We start from the raw sequence: 18,825 nt of genomic DNA, 5'->3' as shown, positions 1-18,825 counted from the left end.
AAAAGTTCAAAAACACTCCCTCCTGCTTTTGTGCGTGCATGTTTAGGAAAGAGGAATACCAGCTCATGCACAGTAGGCTAATGATTAGAACCACTTGGTTGAGCCGTCACTACCCTCCAGCAGCGTTGAGATCAAAGGTGGAAGGAAAATATCACACACGCATCAGGTGTGTCCAGAAAAGCCAAACATCACTGCCAATGGAATTTTTGCAGGTTTAATACTAAAGAAAACAGCGAAAGTATCGTTTCCGTCAGTTAGGTGCAGAGATCCAGTACTGTAGTAAGGAAAACTACAGAGACAAGTGGCACTTGAATCGGGCCAAGAGCCAGCAAGAATTCCCGCCCCCCACTCTTCCCAAAGGGAAGCATGGCTGCAAAACAACGGGCAGTTTTACTGTTTAAAAATGTAATCACACACCAAAACTGAAGTGATCCAGATTTGGGGCATTTTATAGGTATGTGAAGACCACCAAGATTTTTTTAAAGGGGGGAAGTAAAGTATGAGAAAATGCTGTTCATGAGATTCGGAAGAGCCACCAAACTTAAACAGAGCCATGCCAGCTCAGTGGAGCCTTTGGCCTATGAGATGAAATGAGATGAGATCTTCCCACAGACTATCAATTCCTACACCTGCTTCACCAACAGACAGAATTTGCAACCCCCCCCAACCTCCTCCCACCAGGATGTCTAAAAAAATGCAACTATTGTCTGAAAAGCGATTCGAAATAAAAGACAGACAGACCAACCTTTTCCTCCCTTCCTGACCTTGCCATGCTAATGACCTCCCTTTCTGCGGGTCCTTCCTGCCTTCCAATGTGTCCACTAAGCTGTGAACCCTGGCACAGGAACCAGGTTCAGCGGTGTGAGGAACTGAGCCGGCAGCCAGCAAACCATAACTGACAGAGCTGCCTCCGTCTCCATCTAACCATTCTTCTTTCTCTGGGTCGGGGGCTCCTGAACGCTTTCTTCCAATCTGCAGATGGGACCCTTGTTCTCTCTCTCTCTTCCCCTCTCCAACCCATGTTGGAAATGCCAAGGGGTGCAAAGGCCGTTGTTAAGTTATCACTCCCAGACAACGCTGAAAGGAAGCGCAAGCCTCAGTAAACACTCCCTCTCAGGTTAGTGAAGCATGTGGGCTCTCAGCAACAGGCTCTGAAAGGCCTTGATCTTCTGCAGGCATCACGAAGAGAGCAGGAACACTGCCCCCTCCGGAGTCATTTCTGCGCTGCCTGTTTAAAAAATATGTGCATTGTATACTTCCCCCATATTATTTATTGTTTCATCATTAAAAACATTTTCAAAAGTGACAAGCATGAAACATGATATTGTACTTGGACACCTGCTATTGGATGAGAGCTGTTTCAAGGAATTAAAATGCACCCATCTCCAATACCATGAAGAGGTAGACGAGTTTCCATTTCTTGCCATACAAACATGTTCATACCCTCTCTGTGGTTGGACAGCCATTTCTACAGTGCCCAATCTAATTTTTTATGTTTTATTATTTTTTTCTGATTCAAAGGGAAATGTGTTTTCATTTTAGGATTCTTCAGCTTATTGCTGTTTTCCATTTGCAGGTCTGGGAAAAGATGTATCCAAAACCACATATTACAAGACAAGACTGTGTCAGGTTTTGCATTCTGCTCTTCTTTCGCTTGTTTCTTCTTCAGTTTTTGAAAGACATACTTTGGTTGGGAACTAACACATCCTATCCCTTCTGTGACCTAAAAAAGAACATTACATTTTAAGAGTTCTATGGGGCTTTAGAGAATCCTAGCCAACATATCTACTAAACAATATCCAGCATTCCCAGGATTTTTTAAAAATCTGTCAACAGTTCGGAAAGCATTGGAAAGCTCTGATGTGGTTACAGCCGCAGCAGAATCAGAGAAGAAACATATACAAACAGTATACTGTGCACATGCTCTTTGAAAAACAAGGGAAAACAATTTACTTAAAATCATGAATAAATTAAACACATTTAATTGAAAAAAGCGAGAGCCCTGGTTCATCAAAAACAAAAGGTGAGATTGGGTTTTAACAGAGACGTTTGTAGTACAGAAAGTGCCACTGGATAGCGTTCAAACATCTGTCTTTGTTGTGGCAAGAGAAACTTGAGACAGAATACCAAATAAATAATTCCAAAAAAAAGGAACTGAAAACACAAAATCATTAGGATGTCAGATGAGTTTTATTAACACTGGATTTCTGGGCCTTTTGCTTTTCAAGTCTAAAAGGAGTTGAGTCTTAAAGACCTTAAGAGAGCCCAGCCAGGACACAAGTGAGGCTCAACAACACCGGATCTGCAGACAGGCTTGGAGACGGTGCTGAGAGCTGCCAGGGTCCTCATGCCAATATCGGTTGAAAGATGACAAGAGTTGTTGGAAAAAACATGTTCTCCAACTTTCCTGGCGGGGGACCCCTTTGCAAAAATTGCTCTCAATTAAGGACTACTCACTAAGTGAAAATATTAGATTTCGAACTGATTTCATTTTTCTGGGAACAAATATAAATGATCTGAAGCAGAACCACATATGTCACTGTAGTCCTGGTTTAACACTACAGACTCAAGACCATCAATATGGGGAAACACGTGGATGCCTTTTCCATGACTAGGGATCAGGTTGCGCCAAACGACCTCAGATTCTGAAAAACAGGACCTGGTGACTTCCGTGTTGCTGCCAACGATACGGAAATCACAGTATTGATGGAAATTACTCCTGACCTCTTGCATGTTAATGACATCACATGGGTATCTTTCTTCCACCTGTATGACACTGCTTGGTCAAGGCCCTTGGTTCTTGGTTCTGCCTGTCTGATGCTTAAATACTGATGCATGGCTTTGTTTTGTTAAGAGTAAGAATTCTATCTAAGGTACTAAATTGGCTTCAGTCTGTCCTGAATTCTGCAGCTTCTGTAGTAAGTAAAAGTACTCTGCATCAGCAGGCAGCTGCTTCCCCTGTAAACTGCACAGGCACTTGTCAGTTGTCAAATGTCACTTTAGAGTGGATTCCTGCTCATGTACTATATAGAAAGAACTAGCTGGGTTATAGAGATTCCTCAACATTTTCAACACTTGCTTGAAGACCTTGCTTTTCTTTTCTATAGATTTTCTTATTTCTCCTAGTTTTTCCTTCATTAAGCGATATTGTCCAGCATTTTGAGGTTTTATTTTATGAAATGAGCTAATGACATTCTATTATTGTTGTTGTGGGAGGTACTGGATTGATACATAAAAACAAACCCAACCTTAAAGCTTGAAAAAAGTGAAAAGAATTACAGCAGGCATAATTACATAATATAAAATTTTAAAAAAATTATGGCAACTGAAAATGTTCACACAAACACTTCCCACAAGATCTGGAGCTAAGCATGGGGAGAAATTTGCTGTTCATTAGCTATCAACAAATTTGGCACCTTAGAAAAGCCCTCTGGGATCGTCTGACGCAAATGTGGTACATCTCAAATGAGATGCAATATATCTTTTAGAAGCACATTATACAGTATTTTGCTTTATGTCTGGTTTATCAGTTAGGAATGCCTTGGTCTTAGTTCAGACAGAGATGGCAGAAACTGAAAAAACCCAGACTGTGGTCTGCTTTTAGGCTGCAGTGGGTAATCTTCCTGAATTAAACAACATCTATAAAAGACACTGAGATGGGATTTTGCAAAGACAACGCGGTTTGAATACAAGACACAGATCAGCTCCAGGAGTCAGAAATTCTGTATATTTAGCTACACAGTTGGTTTTGCCCTGCTGTGTGTAAGTATGATGCAGATTTAAGAGCTCTGAGATATGGCTTAGCTCCAAGGTATACTAACAGTCCTGAACTTATAAAAACACTACTCTGAGTAGCAAATTGACTCAGCTGTAGATTTTTTTTTCTCAAATGCATTGTTTTCACATCAATTCTGTTTGCAGTTTTGCATTCAAACAAATTCCTTAACTCATGCGATTGCAGTAACAGTATCAATTATCCACATTTTCAATAAATATCATAGATGTATGTTTTGTTTACAGTTAAGGTAGACTTCAGATAACTTACACTGAACATAATGTTTGTTTCATTATGTCATTTTCTGAAATGTCTCTTCAAGAAAGTTAAAAACTCATTAATTACAAGGGAAACTTTCAAAGCCTTTTCCTGCATAAGAGATTAAGCATCTCTTAAGGTTTTGCAGCTGAAGAGAAATATGAAACATTTTCAGGATAGAAAATATCTGTAGTATTTAAGATGAAGAGAAGGACAAGTTTAAAGACTTGGTAAAATCCAATGATGATGAAGTATATAAAACAGTCTTGCAAATGCCAGACATTTTTTGTTATTCTATAGGGTGTTTGAAGTTCTTAAACGCTATCTGTCTTTAATTTCTGCTTTCCTTTAATTCCTTGATAACATCTCATGGAGTGAAATCACAATGGACCCACTTTCACTAAACATCTGCAGTTGCCAAGTGTCCAGATTAGGATGAAGCCAGCGTCTTATCTTCTGTATGTTTCTTTAATTGTCTTTCTGACCCGTGTCAAAAAGAGAAACACAATGTCTACTTTTCTTCCTAAACGATCACAGTGGGTTATCATCATTAAGGCCATAGCTGATGTTACGACAGTACTATAACTACAGGCTGAAGAATTTAGCCACCAACTGTCCACATATTGTAGTTAGCATTCAGCTGTGACACATGGAGGTTGAATGCTAACTAGTTGCATTTGAAGTTCTAGAGTTTTTATCATGGACCTTTCAGTGCTTGAAACAAGCTCTTTATGTGTCCTAATTTTGTGACTATATGAAGAAAATGAAAAAGGATCCTAGCTGCATTGAAAAAACAAAAACATGCCTATAGTGTAAATAGGACAAAAAAGTACATGAAATACACCCAATCACACGTATAGTTTTCCAATGTCCTGCAGTCAGACATGCATACACTGTTAAGGGTTTTAATCTACTAATTACTATGGAATATTACCTAGCCTTCAGCTGTTTTTTTATTTTGATTTCATTACACTAGTTTTCGCCAGAAAGTCTACTTTAATCTCACCTATAACTCTAATGCACTGACAAACTGCACAGAATGGATTCGCGCTCACTGTACAAAATCAACCTACAGCATACAATCAAACTATACTTCACTTAAAAACCAACATTTATGGGCAGCAGCATTTTATGCTTCTCAGTTTTGTTACAGTATCTGATTTTTATTTTACCAGTTTCACACAACACAGATACAATCTCAGAGATAAATAAGATAAATAACAAAAATGCTTAAAGTACTATAAATGAAATATATCATCAATATTTATTAAGCTCTATTACCATGAATGCAAAAAATCCTGTTTCCTTTCCTCCTTCAATAGAATGTAGTAGGTTATATCGTTTTTTGCAGAACAATTCCTGCATCCTAATTAATAGCAAAATATAAGCACACAAATCAATTCATCAATTTCCCTACGGGATTAATAAAGTATTATCTATCTATCTAAATGGGCTACAGTTGAATGCCACCTAAATACTGCTTTTAAATTAAAGTTTTTTTTGGATTGGATGAACCAACAAAACTAACAAAAGCAATATAGCACTTGTAAAATGAGAATCCTTTTCGGCTCCAGGTCTTCAGTGTACAGTAATTAAGGTGTGAGACACCTTCCCCCAAAGCATGTTAAAAAGGCATGAAAAAGAGACGGCCTGAATGCAAATTACTTGGTTTGCCCTCTGATTCATACATAAAAAATCTGGAAGATGTCCCAGGCTGAAATTTAAAGTCTACAAAACTGACGCTTATAAGACCAAAAAGGATGATTATAAGGAACCACAAAATACCAAGAGGTGAGAGAGGAACATATCTCATTCCCTCATCATGACAGGTATGCTGTGAGCGAGTCAGCAACATGGCTACTTGTTGTGCAAAAGCACACGGCTGGAAAAAAGTTTTGTTTAAAACAACAATTACAAACACAAGGGACCAAAACTGGGAGCTCATAACAGATAAAAACATGGTCCGAGACAAACTGAGAAAAAGCACCTCACCTCTGTCACAAATTAACAAAATGTCATCAAGCCAAGCTTCTCTGTGCAAGAACAATTTCTGCACATGAATGCTACTGAGTGTGGTTTAAGGGCATACAAGTCTCCACCCAACCTCATAAAATAGATTTTTTGGCTGCAGATGGACCTGCCAACAGAACACATTGTCTGTAGATTGATGGTAACTGATGAACTGTCACTGAGCAGTGCCTTTGTGATATAGAGAGTCAGGGCCAATCTTCATTTGGACTGATCAGCACTGTACTGCAACAAAATTCAGGTGCAAGTTTAAAATAGATTATTTAGTGTCATAGGTTTTCAGAGGAAGATAAATCATTGTTTCACTTCGCAGCCCAGTCAAGGATTTTCATCCATCTAGTCTGTCTCACATAAAGGTCACAGGTAACTGTGACCTGCTCTAAAACATCCTAATTACTATGCTTTTTTTCTCCATCAGTATGTTAAATTAATTGCAAATAAGTGCCAGGTATTCCCAAAAAGATCTCATAATGGATATAAACACAGTTCCCTGCAGAAGGTTTGTTCTTATTCGTGGGCAGTGTGCATGGTTCTGGAGGCAGAGTTCTGAAAAAGAGTCTATAAAGTATTGTAAAACCAAGATTTAAAACCAAAACTTAAAATACATACATAGCTATACATTTAGAAAATATATTTAAAAAAATATTTTTTTAAAATATAAAATATATTTTTATAAGTCAATCTCACAAGAACAACTGCGATTCTACCTCAAAAAGCAGGAAGAGATACCCGATACCTGCCACTGAGCAACGTACTGCACGGAGCACGAGCTGGTCGGTGAGGTGGTGAGGGCCAGACCTCTCTGTGCTTGTAAGTTGTACTAAAGCCTGTCCTTGAAAACCACAAGCTCCATGACAGGAAGTCCACAAAACAAAACTGCAGTAGAGCCGGAGTGTCATTCCCACAGAAGCCACGCAGTCACAAGTGGAACACTGTATGGCACATTCTTGACTTTGTTCCTGACTCATGCATTTTCATTTCAAAAACTAGAAACGCACAGTAAATCAAACAGATTTAAGGGAGCCATTTAATTCAAAGTTTCACGTGGTGCTCACTCCGCCCCCCCAAAAAAATCCCTGTAGTGCTGCTCCAGGATCTTCTTTTGTCCATCAGCGGTCGGGCACAGACATCAAAGGCCCGGAGGGCTACACAGAGAGCGCCAAAAAACAAAACAAAAAAAAACAAAACAAAGAGTCCCGGAGGGGTTGGGGGAAATTCACGGCACAACTTCCAACCGCATCAGAAAAGACACCCTAAAAGAAGAACAGTCACCTTCAGCCTGATTAGCATCAGCTCTCACGCATGTGAGGCTTGCAGCGCGCTCTCTCTCACACACACACGCCTAGTCGGATCCCACTTGGCTGCCTCCTACCAGACAGTCATTTATGAGCAATGTTCATTGTTCATTAAGTGACAAACACTGTGTGGATAGAATTGGGGCCAGCGTCTGCCGGGCAGTTTTTATTGTTATTAGGACTATCATTATTTTTGTTATTATTATCAGGTTCCGCAGTGGAAACAGTGTATTTAAATAGGATACACGGCATTCCAAGCGAGCAAATGATCTTTCTGAAGGGCCGCCCTAGAAGAGGGTGTGCTGGGACGGAGGAATCAAAGGCCCATTAGGATGGGAAACATTCTTTCCATTACATGACACAAAGTGATTAAGATTCCTTGAGCCTGTTGTTGGCCTGATGCTAAAAGAAATTTAATAGGCAAGACAGGCATATAAAGAAGAAAGCTCTGAGCCCACCGCAGAAACTGCTGTGAGGCTCAGAAGGCTGGGGCGAAACAGGACCTTAAGAACCAAATAAACCAAGAAAACAAGGAGACCATTTTTAAAGGGGGGGAAATAGTTCATAGAAAACATTCCTGCATCTGTAATATCTGCAAATATCACTGCATTTAACAATCATTACCCTATGAAAATATGACATGGTGTATTACAGCTTCATCTGTGGCTTCAATTATTTAAAATAATAATAATTTAAAAAATCATGATGGGGAAGACAACAAACAAGTGTTGAGATCCCTCCTGTAGGGTGACACTCTGCTTTTAACAGTCTAGACTTCCCACGTCCTAACTCAATCAGTAGAACACCGGAGCAAATTGCTTTCACTACTATGGAAACACAGACTGACAAAAATAAACACATACACTAGAGGCAAGTGCACTTAAAACCAAGAGCTAGAAGCACTTCTTTACGCAAAGAGTCGCGGAAGAATTGAACAAGATGCTCAGCAATGGTATTGTATCTGATATCTATATAAAGATCCCTTAGATCACTCAGCTATTAACTACCCAATGGGCTAGATGGGCTGAATGACCCCAGTATCCTTTCTTATGTTCTTATGACTTTAGCAAAAGCAGATGTAAGTCATACCACTGTATACCATCACACTGTGGCAGTTATGAGAGAGATACCAGGAAAATAATGCTGGGAACTTGCAACACCAAAAAATATTTTTTTCGATCAATGTCTAATAAAAAAAAAACACTTCCTTTCCTTAATCTGAAAGACAATCTGCCTCAAATGTCCGTCAAAATGACTAATTCTTTGCAATGGAGGTACAAGGTGTTATTACTGTCGAAAATACATTTGCAAGCTCAAGTGAGCCCCCTTCACACTAATGCCCTGTGTCAACAGCATTGATGGAAAGCACACTTTTCAAACTGTTTTCACCTTTCTGCATGAAGCATGGGGCACCTCTGACATGTGCTTGGGTATGACAGTCATCATTAAATGAGCTTCTATCAAGTGAATGAAATGCTACCCTCTGTGCAGTAAGTATAATTAAAACCTCAAAGAAGGTCAAACCCATTCAATCTTAATGGTAGGCTACATTCCAAGCTATTCATTTAATACTAATGAACACCTTATAAATCACTGATGCGAACTGATGACTTATCCTGAGAGGAAAAGAGATATTAAAAGTACAAAGGGCACCTATCCCATTGGATTAGAGGTTGAATGTCCCTTTGTAGATTAAGTACTGGATTTCCATGACCAAGAAAAAAAAACTTCATTAAAGTCTCCTATATTATCTTTTTATGCTATTTGAGGTGGTGCATTCACTAACAAAAGGAAAACACAAGGAAATATCTCCAAGCTATGGAATGAAGGATAATGTACCACTTATTTTAAAACATGCTGAATGGTGAAATGGAGACCACTTCAAGTGATGTAGATTAAGGAGGACATTATTTCAAAACAATGCACTTCCTATGCTTAACCCACTAAAAGTAAAGAATGTATTGTTCAGGGACTTTTCTGCTTAGGTCCAGTAATTCTCTCCGCTGAGACACGTTTTAGTTAGCTCTAGCAGATTGCATCACCATCGATCGCACTGTTCTCTACTGTTCTCAGCAGGTGAACTTCACAATGCTGATACATGTCTTGCTTTAGAATGATTCAGTTCCCTCCTTTGTGCCTCTTGTGCTCAGACAGCAAAGATTGAACTGGGAACACAGGCAATTTAGAGTGCGCAAAGACAGGCCTTACTGACCCACCTTACTTTTTCCAATAAAAAAAATGTTTCCCCCAAACAATTAAGCTTGGAAAAACAAAGCTGGCCTCATTTAGGTTTTTCTGTTTTCTTCCCAATATGGAATGTCACCTACCTGAATTAACTAGAAAGTCAGAGAACTGGGCTGTATCTCCATTAACAGCAATCTATATCCATAGCTCCCTCCAAGCTCGTAGCTTGCTATTTTACTCAGGTACATAGATGCAGGGCTTCTTGAAAAACTTACTACCAGGGGGGACATATGCCAGAAACACCACCACAGGGTTAACACAAGACAAATGACACTGCAGTTTGTATTGCGGGATAACTCTTACCAACCCCAGACTAAAACTAAGCCCACCAATATTGTGGCCACATGTGCTTGTAAGTTTATCTTGGTTCTCTTTTTTTTTACCCAAAGGAATCTCGTGAATTAAATAAGGACCTAAATTATTTGCATCTTGTTTGCCCATGAAAGAGCATACAAAAGCCATGCGCACACAAACACACGCTCATACAAATAAAGCCTCCCTGTGCCCTAAAGTGGGAATGGAAAGTTTATTTCTGGGGGTCTAATCATGTAAATCTTCCCTTGAAACAATAAACGTTTCAACTCTATTTCATCTCACACTGGCCAGGACCACATCAAACAAAACCCAGAGGTCAGGAAGGTTCAGCTGTAGGCTTTGGATAATCGAGAGTCTCAGAGAGCACTTCTTGATAAGAGAAGGGTCCCTGCCAGCAATAATACTCTTCCGGTTACGTCCTTGCACAGTCACTTTTTTCCAGATAAAAAAAAATCACATATATTGGTTAAATGGGAAAGTTTTAATTTTTAGATGACTTGAATGAATAAAATAAATAAAATGTGGCAAACACCCTGCCCCTACATTACATGTAGAACCTCCATTAATTAACTGGTAGAGTGCTATGGTTTTGCATTGCAGGGTCTCTTATTTTAAACCACTGGTGTCAGTATAAGGAACACAGAAGAAATACTGTACTCCTGGTTAATTGGTAAATCAGTTAATCAGTCAGTATATTAGAGGTCTATATTGTGACTTGGATATTGCAATGCCTTGAACAACCTATACTTGTTTGTGATTTCCGCTTTTAAATGAAGTCAACACAGCTTACAGAATGTAATTCAGTTCCTTAAACAAATACTTCAGTGGACAAATTTAGCACGAAGGATAGATGTGAGTATCTCAGCTGTAGAGCTAAGTACAGTAAAATGTAGTCTGAATATTTCTGACTTTTTCTTGAACAGCAGCACCCCAGGCATGCTGTACCACCACTGGAAAGAACACAAAGTACTAATTTTCGAATTAGTCTGAATTCAGCTTTGACGGCAAGACCAGCATAAATGGACAGAAGGAAGGACGAAATGAAAATCGCAGCTAATCCTCGAACTAAAACCAACACTTTGCTTACAATGGCTTGGGTCTAGCCTAAAGTTGAACTTAAACTGGGCAGCGGTTAAAAGAAGAAAAAAAAAAGATGGTAGCAAGTAAACAAAGCAATTCTGGAAGAGCTGATGAAAAGCAGGCTGGAGGACAGGAAGTGGTTTGTGAAGTGCAGAGCGGAGGGGAAGATTAAAAGAGTGTCACATTTGGAAGGGCATGTCGACACTCGGGGGGCTTGGCGGCCCAGCTGCATGTGACAGATAAGGGTAAATAACGGAGGGAAGGCCGGGCTGTGATGTCCATCATCAACATCTGGGAACTGCTTCCTGCTCCTTCTACCATTAGAAGGAATTTTCTTTCCTCTCGGTCCCCCTTGTCCCCCTCCATCCCAGAGACATCTCTCATACTTCAAGGGAGCACAGCGCGCAGCCAGACCCCCGAAAACATTTAAGAAGCCATCAGATAAACAAGTTCTATTCCTGGCAGAGGAGATCAAAGCACCCCTGTATTAACCCCATGTGCCAATTTCAACTGGGCAAAATCAAAGACAGATGAGATCAAAACAGGAAGGAATATTCCGCTATTACTTTAAAGGCTTGTTCTAAGAAGGGAAGGGGTGTGGGTGTGAGACTATCTTGTTTTCTGCATGTGAGGCTGCCCTTTATATTCATCCTTGAGTCACCTAAGCAGATTTTTTTTTTAATTCTCTCTCCTACTGCTACAACAGTGCAGAGTACCTGTGTTATATACAGTATATAAATGCAACAGGGCACCTATACAGGCAGTGATGTAAATGTGTCAAAGCTTGCTCATTAAATATTTAAACTGGGCAATAAAGACACGGCCCAAAGACATACACACTTTATAAGCTGTGAATAATATCAGAGAATTAATACATGGCATTGTACGGGTACATCTTCATTGCTTAATTCACTTCCTCGTTGACCTTGTTCACTAAATACTCGGGTATATTCTAAAACACAATCACTTCCTTCAAACTTGCTAGAGATATTTAATGAGCAAAACATCACACTTGCACCAGGTGCCCAAATACATCCCTTGTGTTGTTTATATGTGCAACACGTGCACAATGGCACATGCTCATTTTATTCTGCCAGGACAGGGCACTACAGTGGGAAAAGAGCAGAATTCTGTGATGCGGGGTTCTGTGATAATTACTCTGATTCACTCAAATGTCACAAATGGAAAGCTGCCAAGTCAATTTAGTTCAGTGCATTTCCATCCAATAAGAAAAGCCCTAAGACCGGTCAGGGCCCTTTAATAACCTGTCAGCATGTGTATTTTTCTGTGCTGCATTTCTGAGTCCTATTTACCTGAAAACAAGAAAATTCTTACTCTTTGCTAATGATAATAAAAAACTGAAAATCTGGCTTCTACTCTGAAGTCAAAATTTGGGAATTTCCTATCTGGTGTAAACTGAAAAAATTATTATGGTCGATTTAACAAAGTATCAGAATCACCTGTATTTGCCAAGTACATTTCATGTACAAGGAGTTTATTCTGGTATACTTGGTGGTGCACAAAACATTCTCCCCTACACAAACAAGGCAGCAGACATTATTAAAACAGCGCACATACACTGTAATTGGGAATTCTGGTTAAGCAGAAAGAGAGCCCTAGGAAAGAAGCTGTTGAAGACTGGTGGCATCTTCCTGAGGAGAGTTTATGAAACAGGTGGTCACCTGGGTGGGAGGGGTAACCAGCAATCTTTCCTGCCTGCTTCTGTGCTCTGGAATTGTACAGATCATCAGTGGAGGGCAGGTGACAGCCAGTGACTCTCTCTGCAGAGCGAACCACACACTGCAGTTTGCCTTTGGAGCAGGCAGGTGCGTTACCAGGCCGAACAGTTACAGAGGCAGTCAGCTCTGAATGATGGCTCTGCAAAACTGTATCAGAATTGGCTGAGAGACACCAACCGGTGCAAAGAGCACATTCCCTTCTGTGCTTTCTTTGTAATACTGGTGATATTCATGTCCCATTCAAGGGTATTAGAGATCACAAATTTCCAAAAACTTAACTCCACCACACCCACAGCCACATCATTCGTTGTCACGAAGACAGGTTTTGGAGAATGTTTCTGGAAATATGCCAGTTAAAATAGAACAAGATACTTTGTGAAGAAAATGGGAAAACAACAGAAATGTGTAAAAAGAAAACATGCAAAAATAATGTCAATGATCGTTAATGAATCCCTTAAAATGGACCTTGGTAAAATAATTATATTTAATGTAACTATGATCGAGGGACCAGACCTTACCACACAAGGTCACACAACCTGAGACTCCAGAGATCAGTCAAGGTGTGAATGCAATGGATAAGCCAACTGTCCTCTCTACCACAGTGCAAATCTCCCTTTCTAAAACGTAGCTAAGCAGAGCCACATTAAAAACAGCAAGCACGTGTGTTGTGTCACTGGCAGACAAGGGATTGACATTGTGTTGGAAGCTGACCATTTTTTTCAGAAAGCAAACCAAAATACATATACACACACAACACTGGAAAAACTGAAAACAGAGCTTTTTTGGAATGGGAACCAGTCTAGAGGGTAGCTGTCACCAAACACAAGGTTTAATATTTAAACAGGCTCTACTAAAAAGGGCAAGGTTCTTGAGAAGTTCAGCCATGGAAATCATATGAATTATTAATAATGGTTAAGGAAACATTTGGATATGGCCATTTCCACAATTATTGTTATAGGTTCATGTCCAGCCCTTCATAAGAGATTTGCCTTTTAGTGTGTGCGAGCTGTTAACTGGTCAATTTTTCCACAAGGGCTGTAGTGCTTGCCCATGACAGGCCTTAAAAATGAAATACATTCTTCTTTATTTCATTTGCCATTGGATAATGGGTGTATTTTCACTACAGGGTCTCAAGGGTGAAGTAGATACATTCATTTATCTCCTGCCAAATCTGTGTGTCATCTCTGAAGTAAAGAAACAATCACCACAACTAAAATGTCCTTTATAAATTAATTTAAGTGTTTATTAATCATCTTGCAATAAGTTTGAAATTCTCTTGCAGAAGCCTAAAATAATACAAAAGAAACTACAAGACACAGTGGCACCTTTAGACCCCATAACATATTGAAGATATGGGAGAATTATTGTTTTTTTCTTTTAGCTTTTTTTGATTTGATATATTTTGCTGTGTTCAGGAAAAGTATCTTTGTAATCGGGTAGAATGGAAAGAATAGCTATCATGCCTTAGCCTTCTGAGAAAATCCAAAAATTAGATTATTTTGGCAATCAAAAGTAAAGGGGTGCACGGGTGTTCCCAGACATGTCTGAAACTTTTCAGAATTTTAAATACAATTCTATAGGAGGACACAAAGTCATATTCATTCATAATCAAACAATGATCCCAGATTCATAGAAAAGCTTGTTGTCCAGACCACCCAAGTGGCTAAAAAGGAAGAATGCCATTGCATGCTCTGGTATTCATAAGCCCTCTGAAATGACAGTTCACAAACGCAATAGGTCAAGGGACAAACAGTATTTTATTTTGTTTTTGCCTGTGGAGTTATGCATTCTCAGTGCAGGACAGTGTATAAGAGGGCTGTGAGTATCTGGGTGAGAATGACAAAACAAGGGGCCTGAACTCACTTCCAGTGAAGAGTGCTCACAAGCTCTCGAGCTACAAGTCCTTGGCTTTAACGCACTCTTCATCAGAAGAGACACTTTTTTAAAAAAACTGCAGAAAGTTTTCAAATGATCAGCTTCTGCTCGAAACACTGCCCGTCTCATTTCTTGTGTGTTTAATAAGCTTGCCAAGTCAAAAACCCTTAATGTTTATTTAAACAGAAATGTGTTATTTTAAGTACTTATCTAGTAATGATATTTTTTTCAAACAACTATCTTTTTCCTAAGAAATGACTGAATAAAAACATGACGGGAATCAGAAAAAAGGAGTGCTAATCATGCAGTGAAGAGAAGAGATGAAAGCTTCAGTTTAATACTTCAATGAACCCGAGAGTGTCTGGGATATTGTTCTTTTAGGCCACTGTAGTGCTGTCATCAGCATGCCAAACTCAATAATGTGTAGACTTCTGACAGGCATGGTTTAAAGATGTATATGCTGCGGTGGCTTGTTTAGGGACATTATTTTTTTTTTAAGTATGAGTTTCTTCCAATGAAAGTCTGACAAAATTACCAAAGAGTCTTGTGATGGGTGTGTGTTTATTAAAGAGTTGATTGACTGACTGATTGTCTGATTAAGGGGGACAGCTGACAGAGTGCTCTGGTGAAAGTGAGTTTGTTAGTTATTTACAGCACAGGCTCATAAATACTCCCCCAGACCACTCATGGGCACTAATAGGATTTGGCACAGGATAATGGGAAGGAGTTTGGAATATTAAGCTACTGTAGAAAAGAAAAGATTTAATATATTGTTGTTTTTTTTAAGGTCTGTGGGTATTCATTGGATTTTTTGTTTGTTTTTGGAACTGGCTCCACCCTCTTTTAATCCTGTGCAATTAAGGGAATATGAATCATCCTTAGGGAGTGGAAATTTGAACAGTTCAAAGGGATCGGGGTGCTTTCTGCTATAATTTCAAATTACTGATTTCTGTTATTAATTATACATCTTAAGTGCCTTTGAAGAGTGAAGCAGACCATCCTTCATCGGGAAGACATTATGTCTAGCAAAAAAAAAAGCTCACTGCTTCAGATAAAGGGTGAGCTTCCAGGAAAAAAAAAAAGTGGGGTTTGGTTTTCTAACAAAACATCTCGGGCTCTGACGTCAGTATACTGCTGTCATTTTGAATAGATGTTTGGAAGCAATATACGAATTGTGAGTGAACTTAAATAACTGCCTCCGAGCAATACTTTGAGGGCTAAGCCACATAACCGCGGATAATACTTTTCAGTCCCCCTGTCTCAACGAGTGTCATCCCAGTTTTACTTGGGGTGGGGGGGGGGGGAGTTGTCAGCAAGGTTTTGTTTTGAATACCAATGTATAGAGTGAAGATGCAAAATAGTTAGTGAAAGTGAGCCCAGTTCATAGAGGTAACGAGTGGTTTTCCCTGCCACTTACTTGTCCAAATCTTGCATGTTAATTATTTTACTATGAATTTTGTTTCAAATTTGGGGTTAACGATTATTTTATAATGTCCTTCCAGTTAATACTGCCTATTGTTTAACACTTCGCCATCGCAATTAAGACCGGTGCACCAGTACAAGTCGAATGAGAACCGTTCCAAAGTTTTCATCCACTTTATGATCACAGGTACTGATGCGATGCTCTCTGCACCGCAAGAACTGCGAGAGAGCATTACAGACACTGATGCGGTGCTTCCTAACAGCAGTACCAGAACTGTAAGAGTGCATTACAGACACTGACCCTGGCCTCCCTGACAACATTGCAAGTGTACAGGTGCCTGGTGAGCTGTGGGGCACCTGGTGAGGGGTGGGAAGGTCACGGTTGCATGATGGGAGTGATGATACTGTGGCCAAAGCAAGCCAACAAAGCAAGTCTACTTTTTTGGCTGTTTTCCTCTTCTAAGGGTGTAAAGTGGGAGGGTGCATTTGTCTCCAGTTCCGGCACTACATTACCAGGCTCTTCAGCATAAATGATAATGGGTGAACCCCTTCCCCTGGCCATCCAAAAAAGTACATAAAAGAACCAAATCGTACAGGAAACTCAAAGAATGCCTGCTGACTAAATAATTATGGAAGAAAGATCTCCGAACACCTGAGGCTAGGCAGTAAGTCAGAGACCACAGTTCAGATGCAATCCACAGCACATTCGCTAATTCTGTACAGGGTTCAAAGGAAAACACTTCGGCTCAGAACCACTTTGGAGGAGCTCCTGGACATGAGGGCTGCTGGGTATATACTAGGCAAACTTGTCAGATGCACAGATAGATATGAGACCAAAAGAAGGGCTTGAGTTTTTCTTTGTTCACCATTTACAACATAGGAAGACTGGGTAAGAGAACAGAGTTTCTTCTAAATCCCAGTTTGCAAGCAATTTTGCAAAAATAAAGCTGTGGCTATTTGCGCCAATCCCCTTCATAATGCCTCCCCATTTGTATCGCCAGTTTGAGGTCTTGTACAGTGTGTACCAAAGAAGAGCTTTGACTCTCTGCAATGCCTAATGCCACTTCTCCCCTCCTTCAATGCCTGCCCAAGGCTCAGTGGCATACAATGAGAGCCCTTCACTGGTTTTTAGCAAATAAGCCAGAAGAAGACACCGTCTTCCTTTTGAAACCTTTTTAAGGTTAACATCAAAACTAAGATCACCATACAAGTCCTCGAAGAGATTTCTGTGCTGATATCTGCCTTAATAAATCCATTCTGATGGAAAGGAATGTGGCAGTAACTGAATGTCATTTTTTAATTCAAGCAAGCCCAAAGTCTTAACAGAATTATTAGCGTAATAAGTTCCATTGCCTCTACTGAAAAAATGCAGCCAAAAGATTAATAATAATGCATAACTCCAGTTTTGGCACATATCTATAAAGACCAGTATGGTGTCCCTAAAGAACATAATCTTATTTGGGATTTGTTTTGAACATTTTTTAGAAGGAAATAGACTCTCAGTGAGTGACAGCTCTTCAGGCGTTGTTGAAAACATAAACCACAAATGAGGTAACATGATAATTGAGATGCATATCATGAAATATGAAGATATATATCGTGAAATAAAGCAATTATAGATATCTTCCTTACCTGAAAAAGTGTGGTGGCAGGGTCATCCAAATTGGTTTTTGGAGGAGTAATAACTAAATGGGAATGAATAATCAAATTATAAAAATACAGAGAAAATAAGAAAAACTTTTTCCCGCTTGTACATTAAATACAAATGCTCAATTATTTCTTCCTATTGTTGGTCATCAAATTTTTACTTATAGCTAAATGAGTAACTTTTAAAGTCTTGAAAGCTTGTGCCTTCAAAAATCATGGGATTCAAAATAATTAAAGGAAATGTTAATTTTACAATGATAACTTTTACACACCCATGAAGAACAGCTAGCTGCAAAAACTGACATTTTTGGGCAGAACTCATGTTTGTTTAAGTTGGCATGCTTTTACTTTTAATTTAATTACTTTTTAAATGCTTGAAAATAGTACTTAATGTGCTAAGTGATAATACTGCTTAATACTTAATGCTGAGCTGTTTTCTGTGGTTTTACGCTACCATAATCTATCCCTTTGCATCCTGACCAGATGTGATTGTAGGTGACAGCCAAATGAATAAATGTAATATAAAGATGATAAAGATACATTTTTATTTCAGATTACTGAATGATTTCAAAATATTTCTAAAAAATATATAATATACTTAACAGAAGTAAAACAGTACAGTAAATTGACTAATTTTAATTAAAATGTAACGCAAAAAGACAGGCTTTAAAGAAGTTTTAAAGATGTGTCGTGTGGAATTGTAACTTCTGTATATATTTTTTAGCAAGGAAAGTTGGTATTCAAAGTACTAACAGTAAGGCACTTTATCCCGGGGTTTCAGAACAAACTGTACTACTATAGAAATTACTAAAACAGTGCAAGAGAAAACAATAACATTCAATAATTGAAAAGGGACTGGGCAGTTGTTATGTTTTTATTTGGCTTTCACATCAGTAATTGTCAGCAGAGTCTGGGCAGGCAATTTGTATTTGATCAAAGAAAACAGACATATTAAAACTATGTACGTGAAAGAGGATTAACTAAAATGTTTCGTGAAGTGTATCCCAGCATTTGGTTCCAATGACAGTTTTACCCTTCTTGATTTCTTTAAAACAAATGTTAAACTTAATTAAAACATTGCTGGTAACCCAACCCTTTTTTAACTAAGACTTACTGTAAGAGATTTAAAGCTAATTTATTCTTTATC

General features: G+C 39.1%; 1 protein-coding gene across 1 annotated transcript in view; it reads right to left on the bottom strand.

Annotated features, from left to right (window-relative positions):
* The window catches only part of aspscr1 (ASPSCR1 tether for SLC2A4, UBX domain containing), a 69,146-nt gene that overhangs the window by 9,413 nt on the left and 40,908 nt on the right, over positions 1 to 18,825 (bottom strand). The window contains exon 13 of the mRNA XM_088927670.1: positions 17,664 to 17,716. Coding sequence (XP_088783796.1) covers positions 17,664 to 17,716 — 53 coding nt within the window. The remainder of the gene's footprint in view (positions 1 to 17,663; positions 17,717 to 18,825) is intronic.

This window comes from Atractosteus spatula, chromosome 11 (assembly GCF_055471065.1).
Source record: "Atractosteus spatula isolate fAtrSpa1 chromosome 11, fAtrSpa1.hap1, whole genome shotgun sequence".
Lineage (NCBI taxonomy): Eukaryota > Metazoa > Chordata > Actinopteri > Semionotiformes > Lepisosteidae > Atractosteus > Atractosteus spatula.
Note: the sequence above shows the minus strand (reverse complement) of the source record. Positions and strands in the feature narration are given on the sequence as shown.